Source organism: Psilocybe cubensis, chromosome 12 (genome assembly GCF_017499595.1).
Source record: "Psilocybe cubensis strain MGC-MH-2018 chromosome 12, whole genome shotgun sequence".
Taxonomy (NCBI): domain Eukaryota; kingdom Fungi; phylum Basidiomycota; class Agaricomycetes; order Agaricales; family Agrocybaceae; genus Psilocybe; species Psilocybe cubensis.
The window spans coordinates 1,700,501-1,728,060 of NC_063010.1; the positions used below are offsets into that span (position 1 = coordinate 1,700,501).

Genomic DNA, 27,560 nt, shown 5'->3' on the forward strand with positions numbered 1-27,560 from the left:
TTGTCTGGTTGACATGCCTCCTCAAAAAAACTCTTACTACTAGTGTCATCTTGATTTCGCCAGTTCCGAGAGGTTATAGGTTGATTAGTGGTCCAGGTGGTCAAGAGTACTTGGTGCCTTGCCATCTGGTTGAAGACATAAATCGTTTTTTTTTCTTTCTTTTGAATCCTATGAACATAAAAAAGGATGGGTTTAGAAAGGACAATGGCATCGGTACTATATACTCATCTTGTCCTGTGTCTATTGTACTGACTTTCGCATTTGAAAAGGAAGAAAACACACATATGGAGACCGCCGCATCCCATAAAGGAGGCACATTTACTTCTCCCACCAAACCTTCTGTAAGCATCCGCTTTTCTATACAGATTTTAAAATTGGACATATCTGAAAGGCTATTGGCACTCAGGATTTGGCGCAATTAGGGCTACATGCCGATGTCATAGCTCTTCAAGAATTGCTTGACATTTCGTAACAGGACGCAGCACATAGGCTTTATCTGGCCGAAATAGAAAAGTGCAAAATGGGACATCAGACATTGGTTGCACTCAGACGCATTCAGGAAGATATTGATAAATGTATAAAAGGGTTCGAAGATTATTGTAAGAAAGGAAAATGAATACATAATATAGTTTTTTTATAAAAAATATTAAGTGATGAGGTGGGCGAGCCGGCTGGCGAGCACGAAAATAAAGGCGAACGGTATATTATTATCATTTTCACATATCGTTTTTACGACGTAAAAATTGATGAGCGCCAGCAGTGAAAGTGAAACATTTGTATCGTCAGGCTTGACGAGGGTAAAAACAAAAGAAGGTAACAATAGATCTAACCAAGTCGTGCCACATTACACACTCACGTCGCTCTCCCCGCCAGTGATAAGTAGTGACTGCGCTAAAATTTAATGGAAAAGAGGGCTTGTTCAGAACCATTCAAAAAAAGGGATATGGACCACAACGTACCACCTGCACAATCTGCGACTTTGCAGGTTCGGGTATGTTGTCGATATGTTCCTGAGTCATACCCAACACTATCGATATAGCCTATAATATTCCCATTCACAACCACAACAGTGTAATTGAAAAGAATAGAGAAAATTGCATGTAAAACGGAACAAGTCATGAGGAAACATAAGACAACCTGTCAGTAAACAAACACTCACACGTTGTTGTTCTGGATCCATCTCCACAAATGCCGTTGCTATTTGCGCAAGCTGTTGTTGCTGCTTTATTAACGGAGGTTCGACAAGTGTAAGTGGGGAGGTACAAGGCGACAACGACGGGTCGTGGCAGATCCTATGTAACTCAAGGAGATATTGGGCATGCGCATGGGGTTTTACGGCAATCGACGATTGCTCCCGTGTCGTTGGCATCAACTGACTTGAGGAATAATGCAGGCCATGCAATGGGGAGTATGGCGTATACAGTGGGTATTGGCTATCTGAACCTGTTGGTCCTTGGTCGATTGGAGATTGAGTTAGAGAACTACCAGCCGCAGCGGGTCGTCGCGAGGAAGCGAGCATACGTTCAATCATAATTGGATCAACAAATCGATTCAGTACGAGGGAATGGCAAAGTGCGTAGGCTAGCTGTGGGTACCTAATGAGCAGCGTTCGAGCTTTTTCAGGATATGTGATCACGAAAGCCTGAAAATGAAAAAGACAAAGGTTCCAATCAATACAAAACACCGCAAACAATGACGTTAAAACAGAAACTCAAATTCCGTTGCTCACCTTCATCTGAGCCAGGGCCTCGCGAACTTTACTCTCCGGTAACTCAGCCACGATCCATTTAATGTGGTCAAGTGCTGAAACACCACTCGGGATGGTTATCCCAGGTGGGATATTCGCTAAAAATGTATCATTGTCATTCCACTGCCCTTTACCCCCGTCATTTGCATCCAAATGCATTCGGCTACGGTATTCGGATGACCCAGTGTAACCCCTATCCATTATACGGCCTCTAACAGTCGTTTTTCCTTCCAGAAGAGGGTCCAAATCGGCCAAATCGACACGCAATGAACGACCTCCGCAGTCCGTATTATTGAGATTACGAACAGCCAAAAGAGCAGTCTCGTGATCTTTGACATGAAAAGACAAGTGTCGCGTACGTGTGGTAGATATTGAAGCAGAGACAATGCAGTTTGCAGTTTCGGTGTTGATATACAAGGACAACGGGATGGGGTCGCGAATTAAAGTTTGATACGCACATAACAGTAAAGTATAACTGATTGCGCGGGTAAAAGGATTTCACATCAAGGAGATTTCAATGGATATAGGGTATACACATAACCATAACGGTCGCAGTATTCGAGGTAATCGAGCCAAGAACAAGCCGTGATTTGATTTTTGTTATGATTAGTGCGTTGTACACACATTGAAATATATTGGGTTTCACGAAGAATGTATCATTCGAAAAAGGATGCGGCACATTGTTGTAATTCGTGGATATGAGGAGTGAGGTTAATTCTGGGTAAGTTAAGTAATTCGAAATTCGACACTCACGCGTTTGGGTGTATTTGAGACATACAAGACAATCGTGACAACAGAGTTGATATAATCGCATCCCATTAAGTAGTGTAGGAATGAATAAAAGAGAAACTTAAAGATCAGACATAATACGTGTTGATAGGCAGGAAGAAGCGAGATAGAAGTACCTGCAAATTCACAAAAGCCATAACCTTTTGGTTTTTCTGTGTCTCTGTCGAAGGCGAGCCTGTATAGAAGAGTGTATAGAGTTTAGTTGTAACCTCTCCCGAACAAGAATACGAAATACGATACCTAAATCCTACAACCTGACCAACAGCCTTGAAAATAATCACAATTTGTTCTTCTGTCATGTTAAAAGGCACATTGCCAACTTACAGGTCACCAATACGGACAGAGAAATGAGACGAAAAGGATTTGAGCACTCCAATAAAATACGCACCAAACACCACACGACTTTTGCTGTTAGACATAACAATGTCACTGTACAAACGTTTTACTGGAGCTTAATATATCAAATGCAGAGCAAGTGTCGTCAATCAATTGATTTACCGTAGACGTATCTTGTGACCCTGGAATATACCGACGTACCCGATGACTGTAGAATTGTATTTGTAGACGGGAATGTCTATGTATATGGGAACGTCCGCACTCCAAACTCGTCTACCGAAGGATATCCGAACCTTCGCACGGTGCGTTCATCGCCTTTCACAGATGCCATACAACCCGATATGTTTAGTGCGCCACAGAACAGGATAGCCCATCAAGAAACAATAGTAATAATCCATTTGGTTATATACTGTCAGCGCATCGGCGTCAACCATCATTTCTCACCGTTTACTATACATACACAAAGTCCATCAGAATCATCATGTAACTTATACTTCAACATGCCGTTGAATAGTCTACGCAAGATCTGCCAACGAACTAGATACTTTGTTCCATCCAATCTCAGATTATGTAAAATCAGAGTCATCTCGAAATTCGTTCAATTGACCAGACTGTATACAAATCAAAGTTTAGCTAAAGGACTCGGGACTCAGATGACTACTGGCTCCGTGTTAGCTGTCTTCTCTCGATTTACGAGAAAACGCAAATGCTCGCCAGACCGATCAAACCGTATTCAATGATTCTCGGAGAAAACCAAAGAAAATGATCTACAACGGTCTATCATTTACGTAATTTTTGAGTCTGACTTTGAAGCTCTCCCCTCCCCGGGGAGCTCCTCTATGGGCTTGTCCGGAATTCTGTTGATTTTTGGGTATCAAATCCGCGAAACCGGACATACCTTCTCAGCAGGTGTACTTCCAAATATGGAAATTTCTCTCCCTGTGGGTGTCAATCAGTCGATCGACACCGACCAAATTATAGCAAAAAAAAAAAAAAAAGTACGGTAATGGTACTATTTGATGACCGTGTATGATGAATTTCTTGTCTTTTTCTCTCTATTTAGACTCAATTTGAAATGCGAAAATATTCTTTGATGGTCAAGAATACGAATACTATACTTTTTATTGTTATTTCTTATAGGTTCAACTAGGATAACCAATTGAAATCGAATCATCTCTCAAGAGTAACCCAAACTAGTACAGAACAACAAAAAGTCTGTTTTGAATGTCCGAAATTACATGGAAAGACTATTAATGCCATTATCAAAATCTAAAATGAAAGACTGCGAATGCGAGACTGAAGCCATTCCAGGATCAACGTCAAGACCTGGTTGAAAAATCACCAGGTCTTTGGCGACTCTGGTAACGTCTGTATCAACAGGGCCATTGAAATGCATCTCAGATACGAAAGGTAAGTGGCTCATGTCACTAACGAAACTGACAGATCGGCACAAGCCTTCTTCGTTGGGTGCTCTGGGACGGTTGAGGTAGGTACCCTCAGAATGAATAACTGACCCAGATTTATGGCAAAACCGTAATAGTTCGGCAACTTTCGTGTTTAAATTTATATAAACATTGGAAAAAATGTCCATTTTAATCGAAGTACAAGTTGTATTTGTTTGTTTACGGGGTGCTCTAGCTCCGGTGATGTGGCTGTAAAAAATTGGATCTCTGGGTTCGAAGCTGTCGATAGTGAACCGAGGACGGGCTTTGTGTTTATTTTGGTAGTCTGCGATAACGTGTCGCGTGCATTCCCATTATCCTTACTGAATACAGGAAAAACCTAGAAATGAAATGTTGTAAATTATCGACACTAATAATTAACACAAGAACATACTGTATCAGAGGGAAGAGATAGATTGGGATTCACACTTTTAGATTGTGTAGACGACACCTGAAAAAAAAAGTCATTGGTAAATAAAACGAGTCGCTATACTGACAATAACTATAACGTACACAGAAATCACGTCCTTGTTTATTGTTACTTGGATTATCTCCATGGAATGTATTCAACGCAACAGAATAAGGCGCGAAGCGTAGACGAACCTATATATTCATTCAATTGGAAACTGGAAGAACAGTAAAAATATAACGAACTCACGGGTCGTTTGGTTACACTCTTACCAAAAGAGTTTAGAAAGGCAGTGAACGCCCGCCTCTGCGCGACAAATATAAAATCGCTCTCGTGCTGCGCCTGAAGTTCTTGTTCATCCAACAGCCGAAATGAGGGACTATAATAGTCAAGTGAATCGTAAGTCAGAGAGCGACAAAAGAAAATTAAAAAGAGAGAGAAAAAAAAAAAAACATGGATCACAAGTCAATGGGAGTTCGACGTACATATCGCCTTGAGCGTGTTGAACAGACATAATACTACCACGAACAAGGAATGTTTTGAATTCATTCTACGTGTGCACCAACTTTATATATCATAATTATCGAGATCATATTACTATATCAGTCAAACGTACACAATATTAACAAAGCAATGGAATGAATGTCATTACGTGAAAACGATAGTATAAGACTTACTCACGTTAAAGACATACAAAGAAAAAGCCTCGTAATACAATGTCAATGTCACTGCTAGTATCCATCTACGTAGCTACTATATGACACCCGGCGCAGTCTTCAAAGTTTTCTTTGAAATCCGCTCCCTACGGAGTCTCGAATCTTGGTCAGGGTCGTATCGACGACAGCCGAACTATAATCAAAAAAAGTAACATAGGTCAACTCTTTTGGTATAATATGTCGCGGCAACATAGCCGACCATCGACCTCACGAGAGTCTGTCTGATCAGTAATAATAAGTTTTCCAGTGAACATTAAGCGAGACTAATACAAAAATAGACACACTAACTTTCAACCATAATGTTCTCCGAATGCATTCCGTCCTGTAGACTTTTTCCTCGAGAAGAAAACGATATCATCATACTACCGATTCCATCCCAGTTCAGTGACCATTTCAAAGCTCGTATGTACAACACATCACAAACAGGATCAACTTCTTATGTTTTTCACTATATAAGGTCGTTCATGCTGCTCATGTGAGAAATATCCAGAGGGCGGAGAAAACACAAAGACAGTGCAGGACCGAATTGATACCAAGTCGACCAGAAGATCGGAATACATCCAATCTACCGCAAACGTTTTACGTGTACCGTACATAAATCCCGAGTCATCGAGTAGTGTCTTTGATAAACCAGAAAGGATTCCACAGAGCACCGTTTCAGATTCAGAAAAGCGAGGTACGTAAAACAGTAATACACCAAACCATACGCAGAATTGAACGCAAATAGAACCAGACAAAAACCAAGTAGAGACCAATAAATCGACTAATTCTGGAGAGCCAACCAAAGTCATAGAATTCATTAACACGACACGCAAACAGTATCAAAAATCCAGAAAAATGACAACGAGAAAAAGAAGACAGGAGTATACTGTAGAAGACAACGAAATGTTACCATTTAGGTTATATACATCAGGGAAGTAGTCTAGGTCAACTTAACGCGATAAAATTTTACGAAGAACCGATGACGGAGAGCTGACTCGATAGTGAGTCTGCGGTGAGGGTCAACTGCGGTACACATAGAAATGAACTCTATCGCGTCTGATTGGTTGATTGATCTCTGACACATACAATTAAATGCGAATAACAATATACTAACACTTGAGGTAACACACTTTGAACCATTTGACGTCTGCCACATGCCGCAACAACTTGTTGCGAACTTTGGTATTGATCGCAGCACCACGGACCTTCGGAACCTTGGTTTTAGTACGGAATACTGCAGGGTGCATATCGCTAACATCCTGAGCTTGACTCGGGGTAAATTGCCCCGCAAGCCTCTCCAGACAGAAAAAATACTCCCGAATATCATCGGTCTTCGGAAACAATGACAAACCAGTGAAAATTTCAAATGTTAAGCAGCCAATTGCAAAGACGTCCACAGGGAAGCTCCAGCCAACACCTGTAGCAATATAAATATTGAGAATGTAAGGATTATACATGAAAACTGCACTCACCACCATATACTTCTGGTGCACGATAACCAATTGTACCAGGAACAAAATGAATGTTACGAGGGCCTGTGACAGAATCCTCAAGATCGATTATCTTGATCTGTATGTTAGACAAGACGCTCTTCACATCTAAGCACGGTAGCCGACCTAACCAACAAAAAGGGAAACGCACTTTATTATAAAAAGCACCGTCTGGACTAATATCGGTAACAACTGTCATTTGATCGTCGACAAGAACTATATTTTCGGGCTTAATATCCGTATGCGCTATATCCAACGTATTATGTAGAACTGTATATACACGAACATCAACATCTTGAGTAACAGTCTCATCACAAAACCGAAAATACCCACATGCAATGCCATTACAGACCTGCCACATTATAGCTTTGATTTGGAACAGGGGGAGGGGAAGTACACTTTCCCGTGTTATCGTTTCCTTGATGTTCATACCATACAGATTGAATACGAGACACGGATGACGAAGGTGAATGACAGTATCCGTTAAGCCACAAATAAAACTGACTTGTAGTAAGTAACCCAATCAACTCAAAGACAAAGTAAAAATTACCCGGCATCGAGAGACGAAGAATCTTTTACCAACGCAGAGACGTGCGCAGCGCGTACAGCACGTACACTCTCACCAACAGTGTACATAACTTTGATCGCAACGACACGGTCACAGCTTCTACTTTCACATTGCCATACCTCTCCAGAGGACCCGGAATTTATTAACTTAATAGCAACATCTCGTAAAAAAATTCAGGTGACGACGACACTATACAGAAAAAGCAGTAACTTACAGTTGTCTGCTATCACATCGTTCAGTTGGACATTCGCCGATCTAAAACTAGATCAGATACATAAACGATAAACATTGAAATACATACACGAATCTTTCAGAACCACCGGATGATTGTGTATCGCCCATACCACGCGAAAATGTAGGATAATCAGAAAACTGTTAATTTATACTTCTTCCCAGAAAACTTCTGTCATTATAACCACAGGACATTTTTACTTCATCGGTCACACCAACAGTTAAACACGTCACCTTGATGACTATATGTCAAATCAACCCGTGACCGATGTTACGAGTCGCACATCAGATTTGTAAATTTGATTTAGTCAAGGGACGATCACTAGAGCGTGAAGTCAATCCTGCCTTACCAGAACAGAAGAGCATGGCAAATCACAAGCAAAATTACCACCGTACTACATAACTGTATTTGTGTTTATATAGATCACTATACGAAGATTTTGTAAGGTCATACACTATCGTACATGTACTTTCAATCATCGATATTCGGTGTATTTTTGCGACTCAGTCACCAACCGGATTGTCACGCTGATATCACATCTGTTGTGATATCGTTTACTTCTAGTGTACGTCACTTTTAAATGTCAGCTCCATATCAACTAATCTCTATCATGTAATACGTTCAAATGAACTATATCCCATCCTAACTTACTACAGTGTTTCGTGACATACGAGCATAAAGCCAAGAAAGTCGCGTATGCATTACGAACTCTGAAGCATCATATCAGGACGATATTAATTACCTATCAGTGTTCATCTGAGCTCGATAAACAATTTTGAAAGTATATAACATCAGGATGTACCCATCGTGACTTGCATATTACACAAAAGAGTATCTATGCCAGAAATACTATGGACTGTCAACGCTCCTCCAAGGTATGTATCGCAACCAGAGAATCGTTGAGATATACTACTTAAAACCGATAAATACAGGTTCACACAGAATAAAGTTCTATGTGGTCGGTGTAAGTACCACGAATTTCAACTGGAAATGTAACATGTATTATCGAATCTGATACTGTGTTATTCAAATACAGTAAAACAGATACTAAGGGAAGGCAGACCATTCCAACTGGTACAGGCAAAGGAGAATGCGGACAGAACGATCAAAATAATTAAAACAGTGTGCCGGTCCAGAGTCTCGGACATAGGAATGGCCACCGAATGCCATTGGTTCCAAAGCGTAGGAGAAAGCAACGGAAAGTAAGTGAACATGACAATATTCTGTATCTCACACAAATTTGAATATCTCTTAGATTATCTAGTTTAATCGAAGACTATCGTGATAAAATTTACTATTATCTGGTATTCGAGGCACCGACAAGAACACTGCGGGATATCTTGTCAGACTCGGAGATTTACTTATCCAAACGACACAAAAAGGAGATCACCTTCCAACTGTTACAGGCAATCGAAAGTTGTTAAGAACTCAATGATGTACCATTCACAAACTAAAGATTCATTAGGCATCCATACGCACAGCATCGCACACAGAGACATAACACCCGAAAACATCGAATTCGTCAATAGCAATGTAACCGAGGAAGCATGGTATGATTTTGTCGGTCAATTCAATACACGAGTAAGTCGTATCCTACAAAAGCAAACCTACAATTCATTGTCGATTGTCGACGACTAGAGAGTACTGGTGACAACTAAAATACGACTTTCGTTTTATGGATACACTACTCCGGAGACACATCTATCAAACCTCACAGAACAATACGCACCACCGGAAATGGTCTATAGTGCTAATTATACATAATTATGAGGCGTGATTATTCACTGATTTCGTGAAATTTACTAGATATGACGATAGGCAAACCTAGTGACATCTTCTCGTTGGGTTGCGTAATAACTGAGATATTCACCCGCACATCCCTTTTCCCTCCTTGTGCCAGGTCATCGCATTATAAGCACAACAAGACCCTTCTATACGACGCTATCCTAGGACCCTTCCCAAGCGGTCTCATGACACAGATAAGGATATCATACAGTAACATATTCAGATACTCTGATCCAGCACCTCACGATACATCCCCTTGTATCTCAGAATCGATTAGAGACATTGGAGACGATTCCAATTCATTAAGGGTAAGGTATATTTATCAAAAAAAAAAAAAAAAAAAAAAAAAAAAAAAAATTGAAAACGGGGTACATCTGAATACGTTTTCGAACATCAGGGATTAATCGAAGACGACAAACTACACGATGTAATTGAGAATATGACCCGTCTCGATCCACGCGACAGACTAGGATCAGCAGATATTCTCAGACTTCAATACTTTACTGTACCAGACGTCAATAAACACAAAGGAGACACAAATTGAATGTTTAGTATATCATTTGAGGTGGACGATATAATCTCAATCCAATGATTAAATTTCAGAAACGCGGATCAGGACCCACAAACAGGAAAATTGAGAAGAATACTAGGCTATAAAACTTGAATCAAATCAGTTTAATTCTCCTCGATTATGCCAGTGCTTTACCTGTGGAATAACCAATACCATGGTATTGCAAGGCGTTATAGCAACGTAGTAATGTAAAAGAGGATGATGAAGTAATCACAACAACAAGACACGACGTTACAACATATCAATGTGAAAAAGAGTAATAAGACACGAAAAAGAAACAAGAACGGGTTTGACATAGAGTAACTAAGAGTAACAGAATCCAGATAGGAGAAGACACAAGAATGTGATGGCACTATGAACAGTTTGTTACTACATACAGTTCCGGACATGATACGCACCAGTGATTCTCACGAAGCTCTTGTGCGAAACACTTCCCAACCATTCCCTCTGGTCATGTTGTATAGACTCATAAGATGACATGGACAGTGACTAGTTTGACAAGTCATCCCTCAATAGTTAAGGCCCTGGGAAGCCACCCTAGAAGCATCACCCGCCGGACCCAAAATTTTTGTCTCAAATCCGTGAAACCGGACAGTCAGGGAGCTCCCGGCGCAACCTGCCCCGTGCTGACCTTCCCATGTAGGTCACTTTCTCACCCACAGAACCAAAAGGAGAAAAAAAGACACAAAAAAATTCTACAGCTTTCTAAGCCTGTTTCTTATAGTCTTTTTTATACTAGTGTATCTGTTTTTGGCACTCAAAACGCTCTTATGCCCTTCCCGGGAATAAACTTTGGTCCAAATTTGGAAGCGCGACTTATTTGATGCAAATTTTCTCCTTGAATCCACAGTGCCCCGCAAGTGGAGAGCTTCCCCTGGTCTCATAGTCTACAGACCGTTGTTTTTGTTGAATAGACGTGGTTAAACATTTATGATATTTAAGGACAGTGGAGGGTACACAGTTTTGTAGTGCTACCATACATAAAAGGAATGTCGAAAAGTAAGTAAGATAACAAGTAAAGTTAATATCAAAAAGCCAAGTATGCGTGGTTGTTGATTAAAATTGATCAATTTCGAAGATACTCGAGATGAATCTCTAGAAAAATCGGATAAACAGGTTGTCAGTACGCTTAAACGGGCCACAATAAAACAAGACAGACTTACTAGTTGTACCCGACCCTAACTCCACAACAAGAGAGTCGTCTGCTAGATGAAGATAGTCGTTCTCTTGTATTTTCCACCACGGCTCAGCAACGAAAGGATGTCGATCAAAAAGGTGCGTGTGTCCAGCAGTAGACGGTGATACAAAGTTGTGAATTTCAAGTGAGTTTTGAGCACTTTGCAGTTGTTGAATTGAGACCAAGTTACAGATGCCAGTGGCGGACGTCTTTTGCTTGGATAACTTGCTAGCCACTTTCAATAAGTTTAACAAATTTTTGAAGACGTTTTTCGGGGCATTGAGAGTAAATGATGATTGGTTTGTTTGGGTAAAAGCATGGGAGGTGTCTGTGTCTTCTGCAGAAAGAAAGAAGCAAGATTGTAACTTCATTAGAAGAGATTTTAGATGCGCTGAAGAGGAGCTTATAGCTGGTTTTCCCAATATTATTGGACGTTCTTCACAGATTTGTTTAAATACTTCTAGATTTACGATTATAACGGATGTTTACCGGTATTATTTGGTTTACATGACACATGTAACTAAATGGCTTAGTGCAGAAAATGACATAGGTAGTAGTTGTCAACAATGTCTCCGATAGTAATCCAGGCATAATATCTCCATGGATAATAGGTCAAATTCTCCTAAGCTGATTGATGAAAATTGTTTCTATTGTGCGTTGGGTCGCATTACATGAATGCATGTTTCTATAAGATAGAATTATATTAGCAATAGTCACATTATTGTTAGATGCTATAATGTTTACGAATCTGCATATCTTTCTGACAGCAAAATTGAGAATTAATATAATACTAACCGATGGTTATGTCCAGTTTTTACAGGTCACAGATTTTCTGAGTAAGAGGCTATAGTATGCATATATATGCCAAACAATAGACTTTTGTAACTGTGTTAAAGTGAGGTATAGCAACACAAACAAATGTGTAGACAGGGAGGTGTGCGCGTATCCACAATTGATCCACGAGTGATTGAGTTGGAAGTAATCGGATACAGCGTTTGTTGTTGATTAATATTTATTGTAGGTGTCGACGACCTCACGGTAAAACACACTTGTATGCGTCTTCTAATGAATCATTTTCTCTCACGAGTCACCATACATTATTATCTCCATTTACGGGGTTGTACCTCATCACAATCGAGGGTAAAAAAAAAAACTTAAATAACGCAGTACACCTTAGTCCTTATTAGCATCACACTTCTTTTTCTAAGCAGAGGTATTCCGTTGTGCAATGAGAACCACGTATCGTGGTGTGGTGCTAGAGCCATAATTGTTCATATTTGTCTTTAGGTAGAATGGAATTAGACAACGAGGCATGTCAGTTTAATAAACACTCTAGTTCTGAGTATGTTGTTTATAACTGCAAAACGGTTTTTCCGCGTTGCGTTTAAAGGACAATTCTTGGTAGGTTGTATATTACGCCATAGGCGATGTAGCTTCCGTGTGAATTGAACTGTTTTAGATGCGACTCGGATACTGAAAAGGAAGCAGATTACACCGAGTATCACCACGGACCCACCTGTTATCATTTTATGACGCCAGGTTCAAACCTAGTAAAATTCTCTGCTAATAAAAAAATATATGTTTTGTTGGATTGTCACTACATAATCCGTGATACTGTACAAAACTGACCGAAAGATAAAGCGTTTAACTCAAATTGAATTATTTCAAAGTTCTAGTCATAACATCCTTAATTAAGACAGTGGGTAGCCTTTACAGCAAGGCCATAGGTCCTGGGAACGCATCAAACCGAACATGTCTGCTGATGTAAGTGGGTGATTTTCGAGGCTCCTCGTGACTTGAGTAATTCACGGAATGTCTATGCTATTTTTCTGTAGTCAGGCCATCCTACGACTATAAAATGTAAATCGGTAAACCAGTGCTATGGAACGAGGGACTTTGATATACCATTTGACCCATTTATCAAAACTTATAGCCGGACATAGATAGCTTCATTCACGAACATATATTATGTATACACGGATTAGTACACTGAACAGTCTCGGAGAACTCTTTGATTGGTGTTATGTTAGATTAATATTCAACACTCATGCAATATCTATCCACTCTGCGACTTTATCCAATTGTTAATGGTATTTCTATGCACTGGACGAAGTTACAACGAGACGTCAAACTCCGTATAAGACAACTTGAAGTAAGTATAAATAAAGTATTAGTAGAAAATCTTGGGCCATCAAAGCCATCGAAAAAGAGTATATTGTATACTTATAATTATCGTCAATTCCGTCTTTTTCAGACACGTACTTTTCCTTGCGCTCGGCCAGCGTTGCTATCACCAGTCGCAATAAGAATAAGAATTGATATAGCCGATGACGTCACATTGTACTTTGAACGTCCCGTGACTGTTGACAAGGAACCTGCCCTATAGTAATCTAAAACAAGAAAAAAGACATTTTGATTTCTTCACTCTTTGTCGCGTGTGTGTTATCCTAATGAGATTTTCTACGCCAAACACAGTAACATCGGAAAAGTAGTACAACTCGTTGTTGTGTATACACGTTCTAGTCAACACATTTGACGTGAAACATTACAAATTTTCTGAGAATCCTCGTCGATTTGAAACATCTCAACAAAGTAAGTGTCCAATAATCACAAAGTCTCAAAAATTCATGTTTTCCAGTGCAACATTTGACCCTGCCACCGAATGCCCGTACTCATGCTGATGAGGTTACCAATTTCCCATTTGAAACACGAATCCTTTGGGAGAAGTTGGAAGCACTGTTTACGGGATCGCATCCACTATGTGTACGTTCGTTTAGAACTCATATGCACTTCTCGTTACTTATATCACTGACTAAAACTTTTCATACATACATAGAGGATGATACACTTCCTCCGACGATACGAGGATTGGATATTTTGCAAATATGATGCTCCTTCATCGGGTATGCGAGCAGCTATCCAGTACAGGCTACCTTCGACCGGCCTTCGTGATATCATCTCAGAGACGCCCTGCGTAACCTCGTCCGTATGGGAGCAGACGGGAAGCTTGTTTGCGATATACCGGTTACTCGATATCATAACTCTGAAGCCAGAGTATTTCGGACCGTCGATATCTATCACCGTACCTCGGAATGAGCCACAGGTTAGCAGTGTGACAACAGAAACATTTTCCAGGCTCAAGGTACATCGCAATGAAATCAAACATGTTTGGGTTATTAATTACCAAAGTAATGATAGATTATCGACGATTTGAAGGATTGGCCTAGCCTACTTCGCGCTGCCAAGAAGCGCATTATCAGAGAAGAACCTAAAGCCCACAAGAGACTGACGACGGCTAGTATTAGCAACGCTTCTTCTACACAGCTTGCCCAGGATGGATCCCCAGAAGCGACACTTTTATTATGTCTAGCGCGCAACCATTTTAAGAGCGTTTTAGGGAAAATCGTTGGAAATGTGTACTGTGCCTCATTGCATTACCAAGTCCTGTTGGCAATGCGCGGTGTTAAGGATGACGAAGTAGTACTGCCAGACATCCCAACTGACACGAGTACTTTTGTCAATCTTTAGTAAGTACTAAAACCATTCACTGAACCAGGCTACTAAACAGACTCTAGTGCAAGCGGTCATCCCGATGCCGCATCGTTTCTCTCAGAGATTACACCCTCACATTTAAAGATTCCACTTCATATCGCTCTATTCATATCTCCCATTCTTCTTTTCTCAAACACATCGTGGTATTCCCGGAAATGTGATCGGGAACAATTGCTTAAAGTCAGTGTAATCTGCGATCTCATAATATATATTCGATTAACGATGTTGTTGTAGGCGTCGAAAGCGCTCGGGAATCATCGTCCTCCTGCTCTATTGGAACTAGAAATGGAAATTTGGAGGATTATCGCAAATCAAAATTGTGATATATATTCAGAATTGCGACAACTTGTTTCATCGAAATGTTGGGTGAAATGCGAGCAAATAAATCCAGAAGATCATGCGTATAACTTTTTCAGACGTAAGTCACATATATGTTAAATCTCCCTCGAGCAAGTTGGACTCAAAATTGAACATGCATCAGCCAATACTACGGTACAGAACAATACCAATGATACTGAGCATCATTCAGAGAGCAATGAATCAATTAGTACGTAAAGAATCTGGTCTACGTAAAGTGTACGAGTTTTATACGTTTCAAAGTAAACCAGCATCAACCTATACACCCCCGCGACCTTACTAGTGCTGGTCATAACTCGGATATAGATGCGGAAGGCGATGACGACCATGAAGTAAACCCGGGGAAATTAGGTGAGGTACTTGTTCCAGTTAAAGAGTACAATGAAACGACGACCACTCAACCTCCAGACCACGCGTTGACGGCCACCCACAAACCCTTCGATCATGCAACAAACTCTGAAATAACGGAAAAAACATACAGTATAATTCAGTATGAGAAGAAGAGCGACAACGCATCCGCAGCTCAATATCTAAACAATATGTCCGTATCCGTCAACAAGACTTCGCTGGCAAACGGCCTACACATCGATCCTAGACTGGATTCGGAAACAAGTGAAAGGAATACACAGCATGAAGAGGAGAGGGACGATGCGACAGGGGGTCAACGTCCAACCGTGACTGCTGAGAAACCCTTCCCGACAGACGAACTATACATCGATCGCGACATGGATTCAAGGACAATAGAAAGAATTACACAGCCTGAGGTGGAGAAAGACGATACACTGGCTGATCAACAACCAGTCGACATGTCCATGGTCATCGACAAGCCGAGTCTGACAGATACATCATGTACTTCACGGCCCTTACAGCTGCCCCTGGATAATGGCGATAACGACAGCGTCGACAAACAGACTCATGGGATCTCGACAGACGAACTGAATCGAAACGACAATGACGTCGACATGGAGGATGGTTCGGGTTCAAAAGCCGATGCGACAGAAACTTCAATGGCCAACGTAGTTAAGCACGGAGTTGGAGGATGTCTCGATCATGACAAACCATCGGGTATATCGGAAGACCGGGGGTCAGAGGTGGTTCAAGATCAAGAGCAAAACGAGGGACAAAAAGACCATTCGCCAAACGAAGTCATCGCGTCGAAGGACATACCCGTATCATCACATACTCAAACATCGGGTAAAGCCACGACACCAAAGGCTAATCAAAGAAAGAATAAAAAGAAACGCAACAGGAAACCTGTCAATATCTCGCCGTCTGAAGTGGACTCATCAGGTGGTCCATCTGATAATGACGAAAACGACTACATCGACGTTGATTTATTTGATTCCAAAATCGACCTTGATGTTGTCAGCACACCAAAGAAGTTCTGGAGCACAGTGGAGTGGGTTTGTTTCAATGCAATCGGTACCCAAAAAACTTTTCGACCAGTCGCTCATGTAAGTTGTTGACATCATACATTTTCTCATTTCATATTTAATTTATACCACTCCAGAGTCAAGACGAATTGGATAATATTCATAGATTCTTGGCTATGGTCGAAGCTGACTACATTGACGGACTTCCAATGCATATAGCACGCCCAGATGAATCGTGTTTTATGGTAATCAATTATCGTGATCATCGGCATCCCCAACCGAGCCTAGATGACTTCGCTGAACGAAACATTGTTATATTTCGCAATACGTCTTTCGTGGATCCTGACCCGAACCTCTTTTACCGTAGCGTAAGACACGATATAGGGGATATCACGTCTGCTCGATCGATCGAGGGTAAGTCGAGCTGTCATGTGTCTGATTTCTTTTCCGTTAATCGTCTGTAGATCTGTCCGTGGATTCGTCTCACCGTACTGACAGGATCAAACGCGGAACACTCCTTCAGGTTGTTCAGGCAGCGCGAACACCGGATCACCATGGCAAAATTCTGAATACTCATAACATCCCGTTACCATTTTCAGGTGCTAATTCCTTCGATTTGAGCACTGATGGACATGCTCTGCGTGCTACAGCAGGTAGCTGGAAGTACAAAACTCCACCGCCTTTTGGTGATATATCATGGGGTTTAGTATCCACAGAAGGCGCGTTTTCAGAAGCACGTATCAGTCCTAATGGGTTCTGCACTGTCATTAAGCCTACACATGGACTCAATCTGTGCATTACAATGCGACCCAGGCACCCCGACCGTGATCTTCCTTCCAACCAACGATTGTTTTTGGGAGACTTTCTAGATTATGACGCACCAGAACATCATACCGACTGGATATATGAAGCTATAGTACTTGATCCCCAATCAGAGCTGTGAGTATTATTGAACACATTATCTATTGGTTATAGCCTCGAGGGTTTGATTATTAACGCTACGCACCCGAAACAGATTCATGAGAGCAAACACTCTGTATATAATATATTCCATCTCCCCTAGTATCTGTCTAGGGGGTCACTTCTACTCTTCTGCTTGTCTAGAAAACACACTGACAGGAATCATTCACAATTTCGTTGCCGGAGATAAAGCAGCAAACACTAATCGACCGACGGCCCGGTTCTTCTTGCAGCAGATCATGAATTGGTTCTATAAGACGTTAATTGAAGGTGACAGGGACCCGACTGGTATGGTTCTTTTTTCATATCTTACAATATATATCCTTTTTGTCTTTAATCTGCCTACAGATGTACATGAAGGTCATATCCCACTATGTGATACACAGACTGGATATACGAACATGCTGGCTTTATGCATTTACATGCTATTCGCGAACGTTCTCGATTACGATACTTATCGCAACCCCGACCAAATACAGAGTCCCAAAACTCCGCAGCAACTTACTCAATGGATCATGTGGGATGTTAATGCTCTGAACGACGAACAGCGTAAGGCTTGCATGTTCGCTCGCGGTCAAGCCATAGTTATCCTAGATTGGCTGTGCAAACGCACAAAATTGATTCATTACCTCAATTCGTATGGCGATAATCAGGAAAGGCGGTCCAAAGCATCAGCAAAACAATTTCATAACATGATGATTCGCCATTATGCCCGTACAATCATGTCATACACCCAGGAGGCGACTAGCAACGGAGTACACGGTGCCCCTTTTTGTACCGAAGCTCTCCTCAAAGTCCAGGTACTGGGCGCTTGTAATGGTGAACTCAACAAACTCATTAACGACGAAATCGGACAAAGTGTACCATCTATACCAGCCCGGCCAATGCTTAAACTAGCTGTGATTTGCCTTGTTGAGTGTAACAATACCAACGAATACTCGGATCAATTAAGTGAGTGAACCATCGCCCAATGTCTACCAGGCACTGACTATGCTATAATCTAGGGACACCAAAGGAGCTCATGCGTCTCGGTGCAAGTATGAGAGATATGATATACACCAATGGTCTCAAAGTCAAGTTGGAGAGGGTTGAAAACACAAGTAAGTGGTCCGTAAAGCCTTGTTTACGTTGTGACGCTCACTCTCGTTAGAATTCGAACGATCCCATCCTTCCAAAAAGCCTCGTTACTAGTTCGTATTGTGTATATATCATAACATTGTAATTTCCATATATATGATCATTTCCATCGGTTGATGTACCATCTGTCGGAAACCTGTTAGCCAAACATGTTTCGTCTAATCAAGACTCAAAAAAAAAAAAAAAAAGTAAAATAAAATAAAAAAAAAATAAAAATAAAACCCAGAAATGTGTTTAGAGCATAATCGGGCATACAGAATTTACCTTGCAGGGTAAGCGAGGGAAGCGAGGGAAGTGCGGGGGACGTGCAGGGGAAGTGCGCGGTAGTACTTATTAAATATTGTCAAAAACATCAGTTTTTCGGAGTGTTTGATGTATCTAAAAGTCGTACCGTATGTTTTTTCCTCTGAAATACTGTGCGACGTGTTGTATGAACAAAAATTAACACAATTTTTATTTCGATAGTAGAGTGTCACATGTGACATACACCTTTGACTATACGCCAACGTCAAAAGCCCAATTTTGTCACTCGGTCGGTCAATATATCTAATACTATAGTCCTTCTAAAGTATAACTGGGTTAATCTATAATGGGTACCATGTACCATTTTCATGTGAAAGCACATAGAACCACTCAAGATATGCAACTTTTGATGTGGTAATAAAGGCTTAAGGCTGACCCAACGGGTATACCATGTGCCACATACCATGGGCGCTTATCGTAAGTTTGTTCAATCTCAACTTTTCTAAGGGTCTATCCATTCATAAATGGTCATTAACTTCAGCGTGACACTTGCACTTCCCCTGCACTTCCCCTGCACTTCCCTGCACTTCCCTGCACTTCCCTTGCACTTCCCAATGGAAAATTATACCTATACACGTCCAGCGCACTTCCCATGCACTTCCCTGCACTTCCCTGCACTTCCCTGCACTTCCGACTCAAATTCCAGTGTAAAGGCATATTATTCCTGTTAGACGCAACTCATAGTTATTTTTAGTGTTTGCGATCAGTTATGCCTTATATGCCTCCGCAAATCCACGTTCGTAAACCACATGCTTCCGTTTTGTCCATTTACTGGTCAACTGAAAATTGTTGAACGCACCCAGATTTCGAACTAGTTTGAATGCAAAATTGCCAACAACGACATTAAAAAGCAAATTAAATGGGTATCCTTTCCACCTCTCGCCCATGTGTTCACTTTTTATATTGCTCATCGCCTCAAGCAAAATCCAAGGTTTACAGACCTTTCTGATGACCGTCTTATCAAAGAAGCACGGTAAGCTCAATTTTAGGAACAACCCACCTCCAAGAACAAAATCAATGTTGATAGAGACTGCCTACAGCTTTTTGAAGAAGTTTTTGAAGTTTCGGGGCGTGCCGTGATCGCAGGACACTACCAGTGGGGACTCAATGTGGGACCACATCAAGATGGGTGAAATCCATACGGCGGATTTCCAGAATACTTCAATTTTGGTGATCTAGAAGGGGATGACAGTGAAATCGTGGTATGTGGTTTAATATTTTATTCATACAAGGATAGCTGCACACCAATTGCAAACTAGCCCGGGCTTCAATTGTTGGCTTAACACACAATCATGCATTAAATAACTTATAAATTTACTTCTATTCAATTATTTACACTACTATCTATCACAATATGACTTTATTTCGTGGTATAAGCCTCGTTCAATAAAGAGGAATAGTAACAACCAAGAAAGACGACACGAGTTTATTTGAAGTCAATTTATCCCACGCTACATCACCCCGACCTGCCTCAACCATGGTTCGAACTTGGTTCGAACCCACGCACGCACATGCACGTCCCTCAGCCACTTCCGCACGTCCCTCAGCCACTCGCGCACGTCGCACTGCCCGCACTTCCCGCACTGCACTTCCCTTGCACTTCCCTCGCTTCCCCTGCAAGGTAAATTTCCTGTGCCCGGGCATAATCTATTTAGGCAGCTTCTTAGTTCTGCAAATTTTACCGAGAAGATTTATGCAATCGTCGTCGATGAAGCACATTGCATATCCCAGTGGGAGATAAATTCTGACCAATCTATGATCAGCTGGGAACGCTTCGCGCCTTTGTGGCCCCAAATATCCCATTTTTATCACATCGGCCACTTCCCCTCACATAGGAAAGCGATCATGCAGCGGTTTTCGTTAGAATTTTTGACCCCGCTTCCATTCTCCGCCGGAACTCTCCCAAACATCTGGAGCTGAGAGAAAATCGGCATCGCTGATCCGTTAGGATATTCGGGCCGATAGAGTTATACTTGTATAACAGTTGTCGCCAGATAACATTTAGACTCCGAATCAATTCTAAATACTTATCAATGTATACAGAATCGGAGATTCCTTATGACCATGAATCAATAAGCATCGCGACATGTGTTCAATTCAACCCAATTTTGACTACTGTCTCCTCGCTTCTTTATTCAAAACGAAAGACGTATGTACCCTTTATATAGGGTTATTTGTATGTTCGGTCCCACACTACCAGTCGTAACGCGAACAAACATAAAGTCCCAAGCGAGTGTCCGAATCTAAAAGTTGATTGAGGGTTCAATCGGCTTTGGACCAAATTTCAATCGAAGATTATGAAGTGTACCCGTTTAGATCAACGTCGTGTGCGTCTGTCTACTACACATAAGTAATCAAACATGGCAATCGACGGTCGACTCTGTCCATCTGTCTCCTTTCCACTTTTTCAGGACAGTATAGCACCGTAACTACTTTTGCTTTTCTTGAAAATTCTTGTATCACTGACTTTTCCCTGTCATATAATTTTTAACCGTCTTTAAGATGCCTGCCGTTAACTCGCTTCGTCTTCATCGATCAGGGCGTCATTTTCGTTCTATGGTTCCAGGCCGAAGATTTTTCTATTCCATCGTGGACCATGCTGTATTTCGTTTGTCAACAAAAAAACGATACCACTCTCGAAATCTCTTCCGTCGTCTTCGCCACCATTCAGAACAAAACAACCGCATGCAAATCACCTTCAATGACCTGGATACTGATGTAGTGGACATTATCCTCCGTATGTTTTATGCAGACAGTGGGGCGGGTACCGATGGGATTAATACCCCTCCTCCGATTACCATTGGCGCTGTATGCAGCCAGTGGAGAAACTTCGTACGAGCACGTCCAATGTACTGGGGATTTATCACACTCAGGTTATCGGTAAAAAACTTAAGGATAATGGAAGAGCTATTCGCGGACTGGATTCAATGCGCTTCAACGAACATTTCTCTGGACATCAGTATCTCTACCACAGATGTCGCCGTTGATTTACCTTCCACTTTCAAATCACTTATTCTTGGTACCCATAGGCAATGGGAAAAGTTTTCTTGTGACGACGTTGGTTCTATCTGGTCGTCTTTCTTTTCCACAGCACAATCCTCGGATCCATTCCCGCTTCTCCATACCGTCTCATTCGACCTGTATCTGCACGATCGTATCGACTTCAGACCGGCCAAAAATCTCCGTTATGTATACATTTCAAATTCTTCCATTACTACCCCCACGTTCAACTGGAAACATCTGCGCGATCTTGCTTGGTACCAAACCACAGTAAAGGATGTCGAAGTGTTCCTCGGGGAGCTCCGGGATATCTACGACATGGAACTGGTCTTCGACGATAACGAACAACGAAAATTCGGCAAAGCAAAATCTTGTATATTAAACCATCTCGGAATCTTCGCTGTCGAAGGCGATTCCACGAATCTACAGACTGTCCTCAATGCGATTACTGCGCCTAACATAACGATCCTATGCATTACTCTAGTTCCAGACGGAGATTCACGTTGGGTTAATTCCTTATTAGACATGAAGATAAGATCGTCTTGGTTCCAGTCTCTGACCCACTGCACGTTTTCGGATATCGATACCAGCGAACATGACGTCGTTGAGATCCTCAGAGGGCTATGCTCAATGCGAGTCCTTAAATTTTATCGCCCACAGTTTCTCCTCAGTGATTACTTTGTGTCCTCTCTGGATCCTTCATTCGCATTCGGAGGGAGATGTCTGCTCCCGTGCCTCGAAGACTTTGAATGTTACAGGGCTATAATATCCTTCACACCAAACGCTTTGTTCGCGACTTTGGTTCATCGACTCGCACTTTGGGAGAACAGGGCTTTCGCTCCCAACGCTCAAGAGTACAAGATCACGGATGTCCGTCCTATCACCTTGTTCAGGGTTAGTCACGACTGTAAAGAATGGTCCCCCCTTAACGGTTATCTGTCCCCGAGCCACACAAAGGAGTGGGATAAGAAAGCGCAGTCATTGAAGAATATGGGCATAACAATTGATATGATTTTTATCGACCTTCCAGAAGACAACGGGTTTTAACGTGAGTGTTTTTTGTTATGTTGTATATAATTCGATATTGCTGATCACAAAACATCAGAGTTTACACACGCACGATCATTTACATTTATCGGTGAATCTCGGAATCACCGGTGTAATAACTTGACCGTGCATCCGTGATGAAGTATTCACTTACCTATTCATAGTCTTTCTTGGTAATTAGTGCGTTGACGGTCAAATACCTCTATGTGTTAATAGAAACATTTCACTTCTATATCATACTTCGGGATGAGACTCTTCGTTAAAAAAGATCATCCGTGTCTCTGTTGTTTAAATAGTGTAAGTTAGTATGTGTTTACGGTGTGGGTGTAAATATGGGAGTAAGCTGTAGGCATCCGCCAGACAGATAAGCAAGAGAGGAAAAGTGTTGACAGAGATTTAGAAATAGACAAAGTTTCAATGTGAAGCCTGTATTACTAGCGTAGGCATCGTAGTCTGAAAAGACGAACATAGATAATAAAGACAAGGGTTGATAAATGATAACAAATGTAAACGATGAGATTGTATACGAACTGTGCGATGAGACGATGAAACGGTGGAGTATTTCTGATTATACAAAGACATACTTTAGGTTCGGAGAAAAATGACTAGGTTCCGAGCTCGGAAAATGAACAATTCTTTCTCGGGATATGAGATAGAGAGTGAATGACTATTATTCAGTGTCCTTTTCGTATCCACCTACTCCTCTATTTATACCTGAAATTCTAATGTACCCTATTCAGTCAGTCCTCCTCATCACGTCGCACATTTGTGTAGACCATAATGTCTCCTTTTAGGCCTTTTCTTTGCATTCCAGAACGAAAGACTTTTACAACGCGTGGTTCTTGCTTGGACGAGCGCGTCTCGCATTGCTCATCTTGACAATTATCTATCTATAACACCCACGTTATTTTTAGAAGCGTCTAACCGCCTTGGGCTCTCAGTCGTGTCAGAATCGGGATCCTCAATTGCTCGCCGCGGCTCATCGACATCGCGCATCCTGAGGTAAGACTGATGTCGTCAGGTCTCACCGTGTTCCGTGTCTAACCATACTTCAGTCTCCATAATAAACAGTTCTTGCCTTCTTTAACTCTCTCGCCTGCACACCACCTTCAACGAAATCTTGAAAGTCTCTGTTGACTTAGTTCTTGACAAGGATATCCAACTCCGGGTACTCCACATACCGGAGAAAGCACTGTCACTCAACCCCTGCCTCACAATCACTCCCTTTCGACCACCGGCATGGGCGCATTAGCATCCACCCAGTAATTGCCTCTTCCCGCCGCCCATACCAGCCACAACGCCCTACTGGGTTCAAGGAAAAGTTGTATCACGAAAGAGCGTTGGCCCTGGGCGAAGCCGTCGAGTTGTCAATTGAAAAAGTATATGGTTCCGCTCTGAATTCTTATCTCACTTTCATCCGCAAACACGATCTACCCCTCGAACCAACCCGGGATACTCTTTCCCTATACGTAACCTATCATTCTGCGCGGACATTACATATATCAGCCTGTGTACATACTCGAATCCGATGGGTATCCCCAAATATTACACCAGGATCTCGACGGTTTGAAGAAAATAAAGTTACAATGTTGCAAAATACTAAGTAGCGTCTGAACTTTGTCCATACAACAAGGGCAGCAAGTACCGAGAGCATATGCTGTAACTCGGTCATTCGGTGTTTCTTAGCACAAAACTTCCACTACCATTCCTCACTTCGTATACGATCTGATCCATCCTCTCCAACGCATGTTAACGCTTTGAATAGCGTATCAAAACTTACCTGGTGGAACTCTTTCACCGTAAGTTTGTCACCTCCATCCGTCACCTCCGACATTCTTCTGAAAGTACAGTTTTAGTGTAGATGTCAAGGAGCTATATTTAATGTGCAACCGTACCGAATAATTTCTGGCTTATTAAACGTTCAAAATCGCAGCTGGATGTCACTGATATAAAACGACTCATCATACAAAAGGAACAGTTACAAAAAAACGCAATCGATTAAGACTGGTACGAATAAATAAATTCGGACGGAGACTGTACATGTAATACACATCTAGGTACTCATCTAGTTATATATCTGAGTACATATCGGATTACACGTGTTTAAACAAACAATGAAGTATCCCATAATTTTATCGTATAGCTAATGATAGCGAACTTCTCACAAACGATTAACATTCTTCGCTCCTTTACCTGACCGGAGCCGATTTTTAGAAGTCAGTTCAGGAGCTTCAATATGTACATAGTCGTCGTCCACCACGGACTCGTCTTCCATATGAATATCTCCTTCCTTTTCATTATGAACCTTCTTCGTCCGATAACTCATCCTGTCGTTTACTGAATCGTGTGACTTGACCCGTTTAAGGGGTCTCGGAGAAATATCTAGTTAATATAATATCACAAGCGTCAGTAGTATACAGGGCGTAAGAGAAGTCGTTTGCTAACCGTCTTGGAATTCGACGATGTCTCCAGCGGAGAGTAAAGGAAATGACTCGCCAAGGGAAGGAAAAAGCGAATGATCGGCCTTAGTTTGCACCTGCTCTGGTATTTTCCCTACCCTGACAAACTCTATGGGAATGATTTCCGACCACCAATGTTCACCGTTCACGATGAAAGCCAATTTAAATGTCATCCATATGATGTCCCCCCGATTGAATGTAGGTTCGTTAGAGTCGGCAAGACCACGCATACGATTCTCAATAAACTCCAGGTATTTTGGTCTGTCCGGGTTAGGTACCTGTTGAGCCTCAAATACGGGCCATGGGAAGCTCCTTTAGGGGTATGTCTATTTTTTCTCAGATTTGAGAGCACTGGAAGACTACCATCCTAACTTCTCGCGTGAAACCGCATCTCACCCAATTTACATTTCAAACATCCTCTCTATACCCACAATAAAAACCCACTCACCCTCGCCTGTTAAACAGTAATTGGGAGTTCTTGTCTGAAAAAGATCAGATCAAACTCGCAGTAATATCACAATTCAATGCTATTTCATCATATCTAACCTTTATTCCCGAAGTATTACTGACAATAATTAGTAGTAACACAGTGTAGGTAGAGTCGACACCCTTAGAAGGGCGGCAGGGGAGGGGGGTCATGCGGTGCATTTCTGGTGGATATCTACGCCCTGGAGACGAAACGGTCTCCGTCGACCGTCAATCTCTCCATATCTCAAACCGCTTTAAAGTATAATTATTCGATTGGGACAACAGTGTTTTTGAATAAGATCTATGACGAATGTCCTACGTTAGGGAACATTGTGGATGATGAACGGTAAGCACTCTATCTTTCTAATAGACTGATACTTATATAATATTGTAGGTACATTGACGCACAGGTTTATCGATTGACGAAAGAAAATTCGGTATAACAGAAGCTGGCTGTGAGACGTGCATAAATAGAGTAATACTACAACATAGATAAAATTATTGTATTATAATCATAGACGATATGAAAAGGTTTCAATGTTATCGTGCGCAGTGATCTCTTTGTCGGTAACATTTTTGATTGGACAGCCTTGTCATGCATTGTCGATTTTTCAGGATTTGAGAATCAAAATCAAACAAAAAGGTGGACAGTACTCGGAGGGTCCTGGTGCTTGAACGTGGCTTGTTTGATCAGATTATAGAATTTTTATTCAACAGGGAAAGAGTACTGCACACGGACGTCCAAGATAACCGGTTCTAACCGGTTTTATACTTGATTTGTCCGAATCGTGAGTGTATTCCTATACTTTTGTCTCGATGCACAAATCTATTGAAGATTAAAGGTACTTCTTTGTTTTAAGCTTGGTAATTCTCAACTCCAGCACGTCATCTCCGAGGCACAGTAACCATTCTTAATCCTGCACCGACCGTGCACTCTATCCGCGTTTTTTTGGACCTTACGCTCACGTATTGCCTTCACATGGTCACTTACAGTTGTATGTATAATGTATAATATTGTATAGTATACAGGAACCTACCCTGTACGTAGCATCGCTACCAATCAATGACACCACAGACACAAATCTGTTGCAACTCTTCTTGCACCAGGTATCATTGAGCTTGTGGTATTAGACGCTGATACATAGAGCTGCTAGTGAGTATGAGTCATTACATAGAATTCATTTAAAAGCTGTCGCACCATTGTAATATCTCACATGCCTTCGCGGGAGAAGCTTTTGCTAAAACCTCATTACTCTCGTTCGCGTTTAACCGTCTCAACGAATCGTACATCATGGACTAAAATTATATTGTAGCCCATCTGTCTGAATCTTCTGTCTCTATTCGACTTTGATCGACTTGCTTCATAGGCTGGAAGTGAACATAATACATACAATACAAATCAAGACTCTCAATGTCTCGGTGTTGCGAGAGCTGATACGGGATCCGAATACCGGTAATAGTGAACGATCTGTGTATCTCCATGCAACGAGACTGTCATGATACACAGTACCTGTAGATCATTACTGATTTCATCCACACTTTTCTATACTGTATACAGAGCAAGCTATATAACCATACATAGTGTTACCATAGCCATTGGAGTGACTTCTCCTGCGCCTTCAGTAATTTAGAACTTTCACGACTCAAGGAATCAGTATCG

At 41.5% G+C, this 27,560-nt stretch overlaps 5 protein-coding genes across 5 annotated transcripts; 2 read left to right on the forward strand and 3 right to left on the reverse strand.

The window, feature by feature from the left end:
• Positions 1-1,711: 1,711 nt before the first annotated feature.
• On the reverse strand, positions 1,712-2,835 carry JR316_0012508 (Cleavage stimulation factor subunit 2 tau variant; the record flags this gene model as incomplete). Its single annotated transcript, XM_047898133.1, has 3 exons — positions 1,712-2,076; positions 2,653-2,711; positions 2,777-2,835. The coding sequence occupies 3 exons, from the start codon at positions 2,833-2,835 to the stop codon at positions 1,712-1,714; spliced, it is 483 nt and encodes a 160-aa protein (XP_047743022.1).
• Positions 2,836-4,210: 1,375 nt separating this feature from the next.
• On the reverse strand, positions 4,211-7,468 carry JR316_0012509 (Serine/threonine-protein kinase AFC1; the record flags this gene model as incomplete). Its single annotated transcript, XM_047898134.1, has 12 exons — positions 4,211-4,268; positions 4,314-4,420; positions 4,499-4,654; positions 4,709-4,765; positions 4,828-4,917; positions 4,973-5,102; positions 5,209-5,273; positions 6,552-6,838; positions 6,894-6,990; positions 7,063-7,157; positions 7,264-7,329; positions 7,417-7,468. The coding sequence occupies 12 exons, from the start codon at positions 7,466-7,468 to the stop codon at positions 4,211-4,213; spliced, it is 1,260 nt and encodes a 419-aa protein (XP_047743023.1).
• A 5,528-nt stretch (positions 7,469-12,996) lies between these two features.
• On the forward strand, positions 12,997-18,677 carry JR316_0012510 (uncharacterized protein; the record flags this gene model as incomplete). Its single annotated transcript, XM_047898135.1, has 16 exons — positions 12,997-13,008; positions 13,080-13,104; positions 13,768-13,836; positions 13,883-14,007; positions 14,081-14,347; positions 14,443-14,771; positions 14,820-14,976; positions 15,031-15,214; positions 15,278-15,343; positions 15,397-16,607; positions 16,664-16,940; positions 16,991-17,465; positions 17,590-17,774; positions 17,835-18,437; positions 18,491-18,586; positions 18,637-18,677. The coding sequence occupies 16 exons, from the start codon at positions 12,997-12,999 to the stop codon at positions 18,675-18,677; spliced, it is 4,122 nt and encodes a 1,373-aa protein (XP_047743024.1).
• A 2,805-nt stretch (positions 18,678-21,482) lies between these two features.
• On the forward strand, positions 21,483-22,973 carry JR316_0012511 (uncharacterized protein; the record flags this gene model as incomplete). Its single annotated transcript, XM_047898136.1, has 1 exon — positions 21,483-22,973. One exon carries the CDS (start codon positions 21,483-21,485, stop codon positions 22,971-22,973), a length of 1,491 nt encoding a protein of 496 aa, XP_047743025.1.
• Positions 22,974-25,134: 2,161 nt separating this feature from the next.
• Positions 25,135-25,355, reverse strand: JR316_0012512 (uncharacterized protein; the record flags this gene model as incomplete). Its single annotated transcript, XM_047898137.1, has 1 exon — positions 25,135-25,355. A coding segment is annotated over one exon (221 nt), but the record flags the coding sequence as incomplete, so codon positions are not given.
• Positions 25,356-27,560: the final 2,205 nt, after the last annotated feature.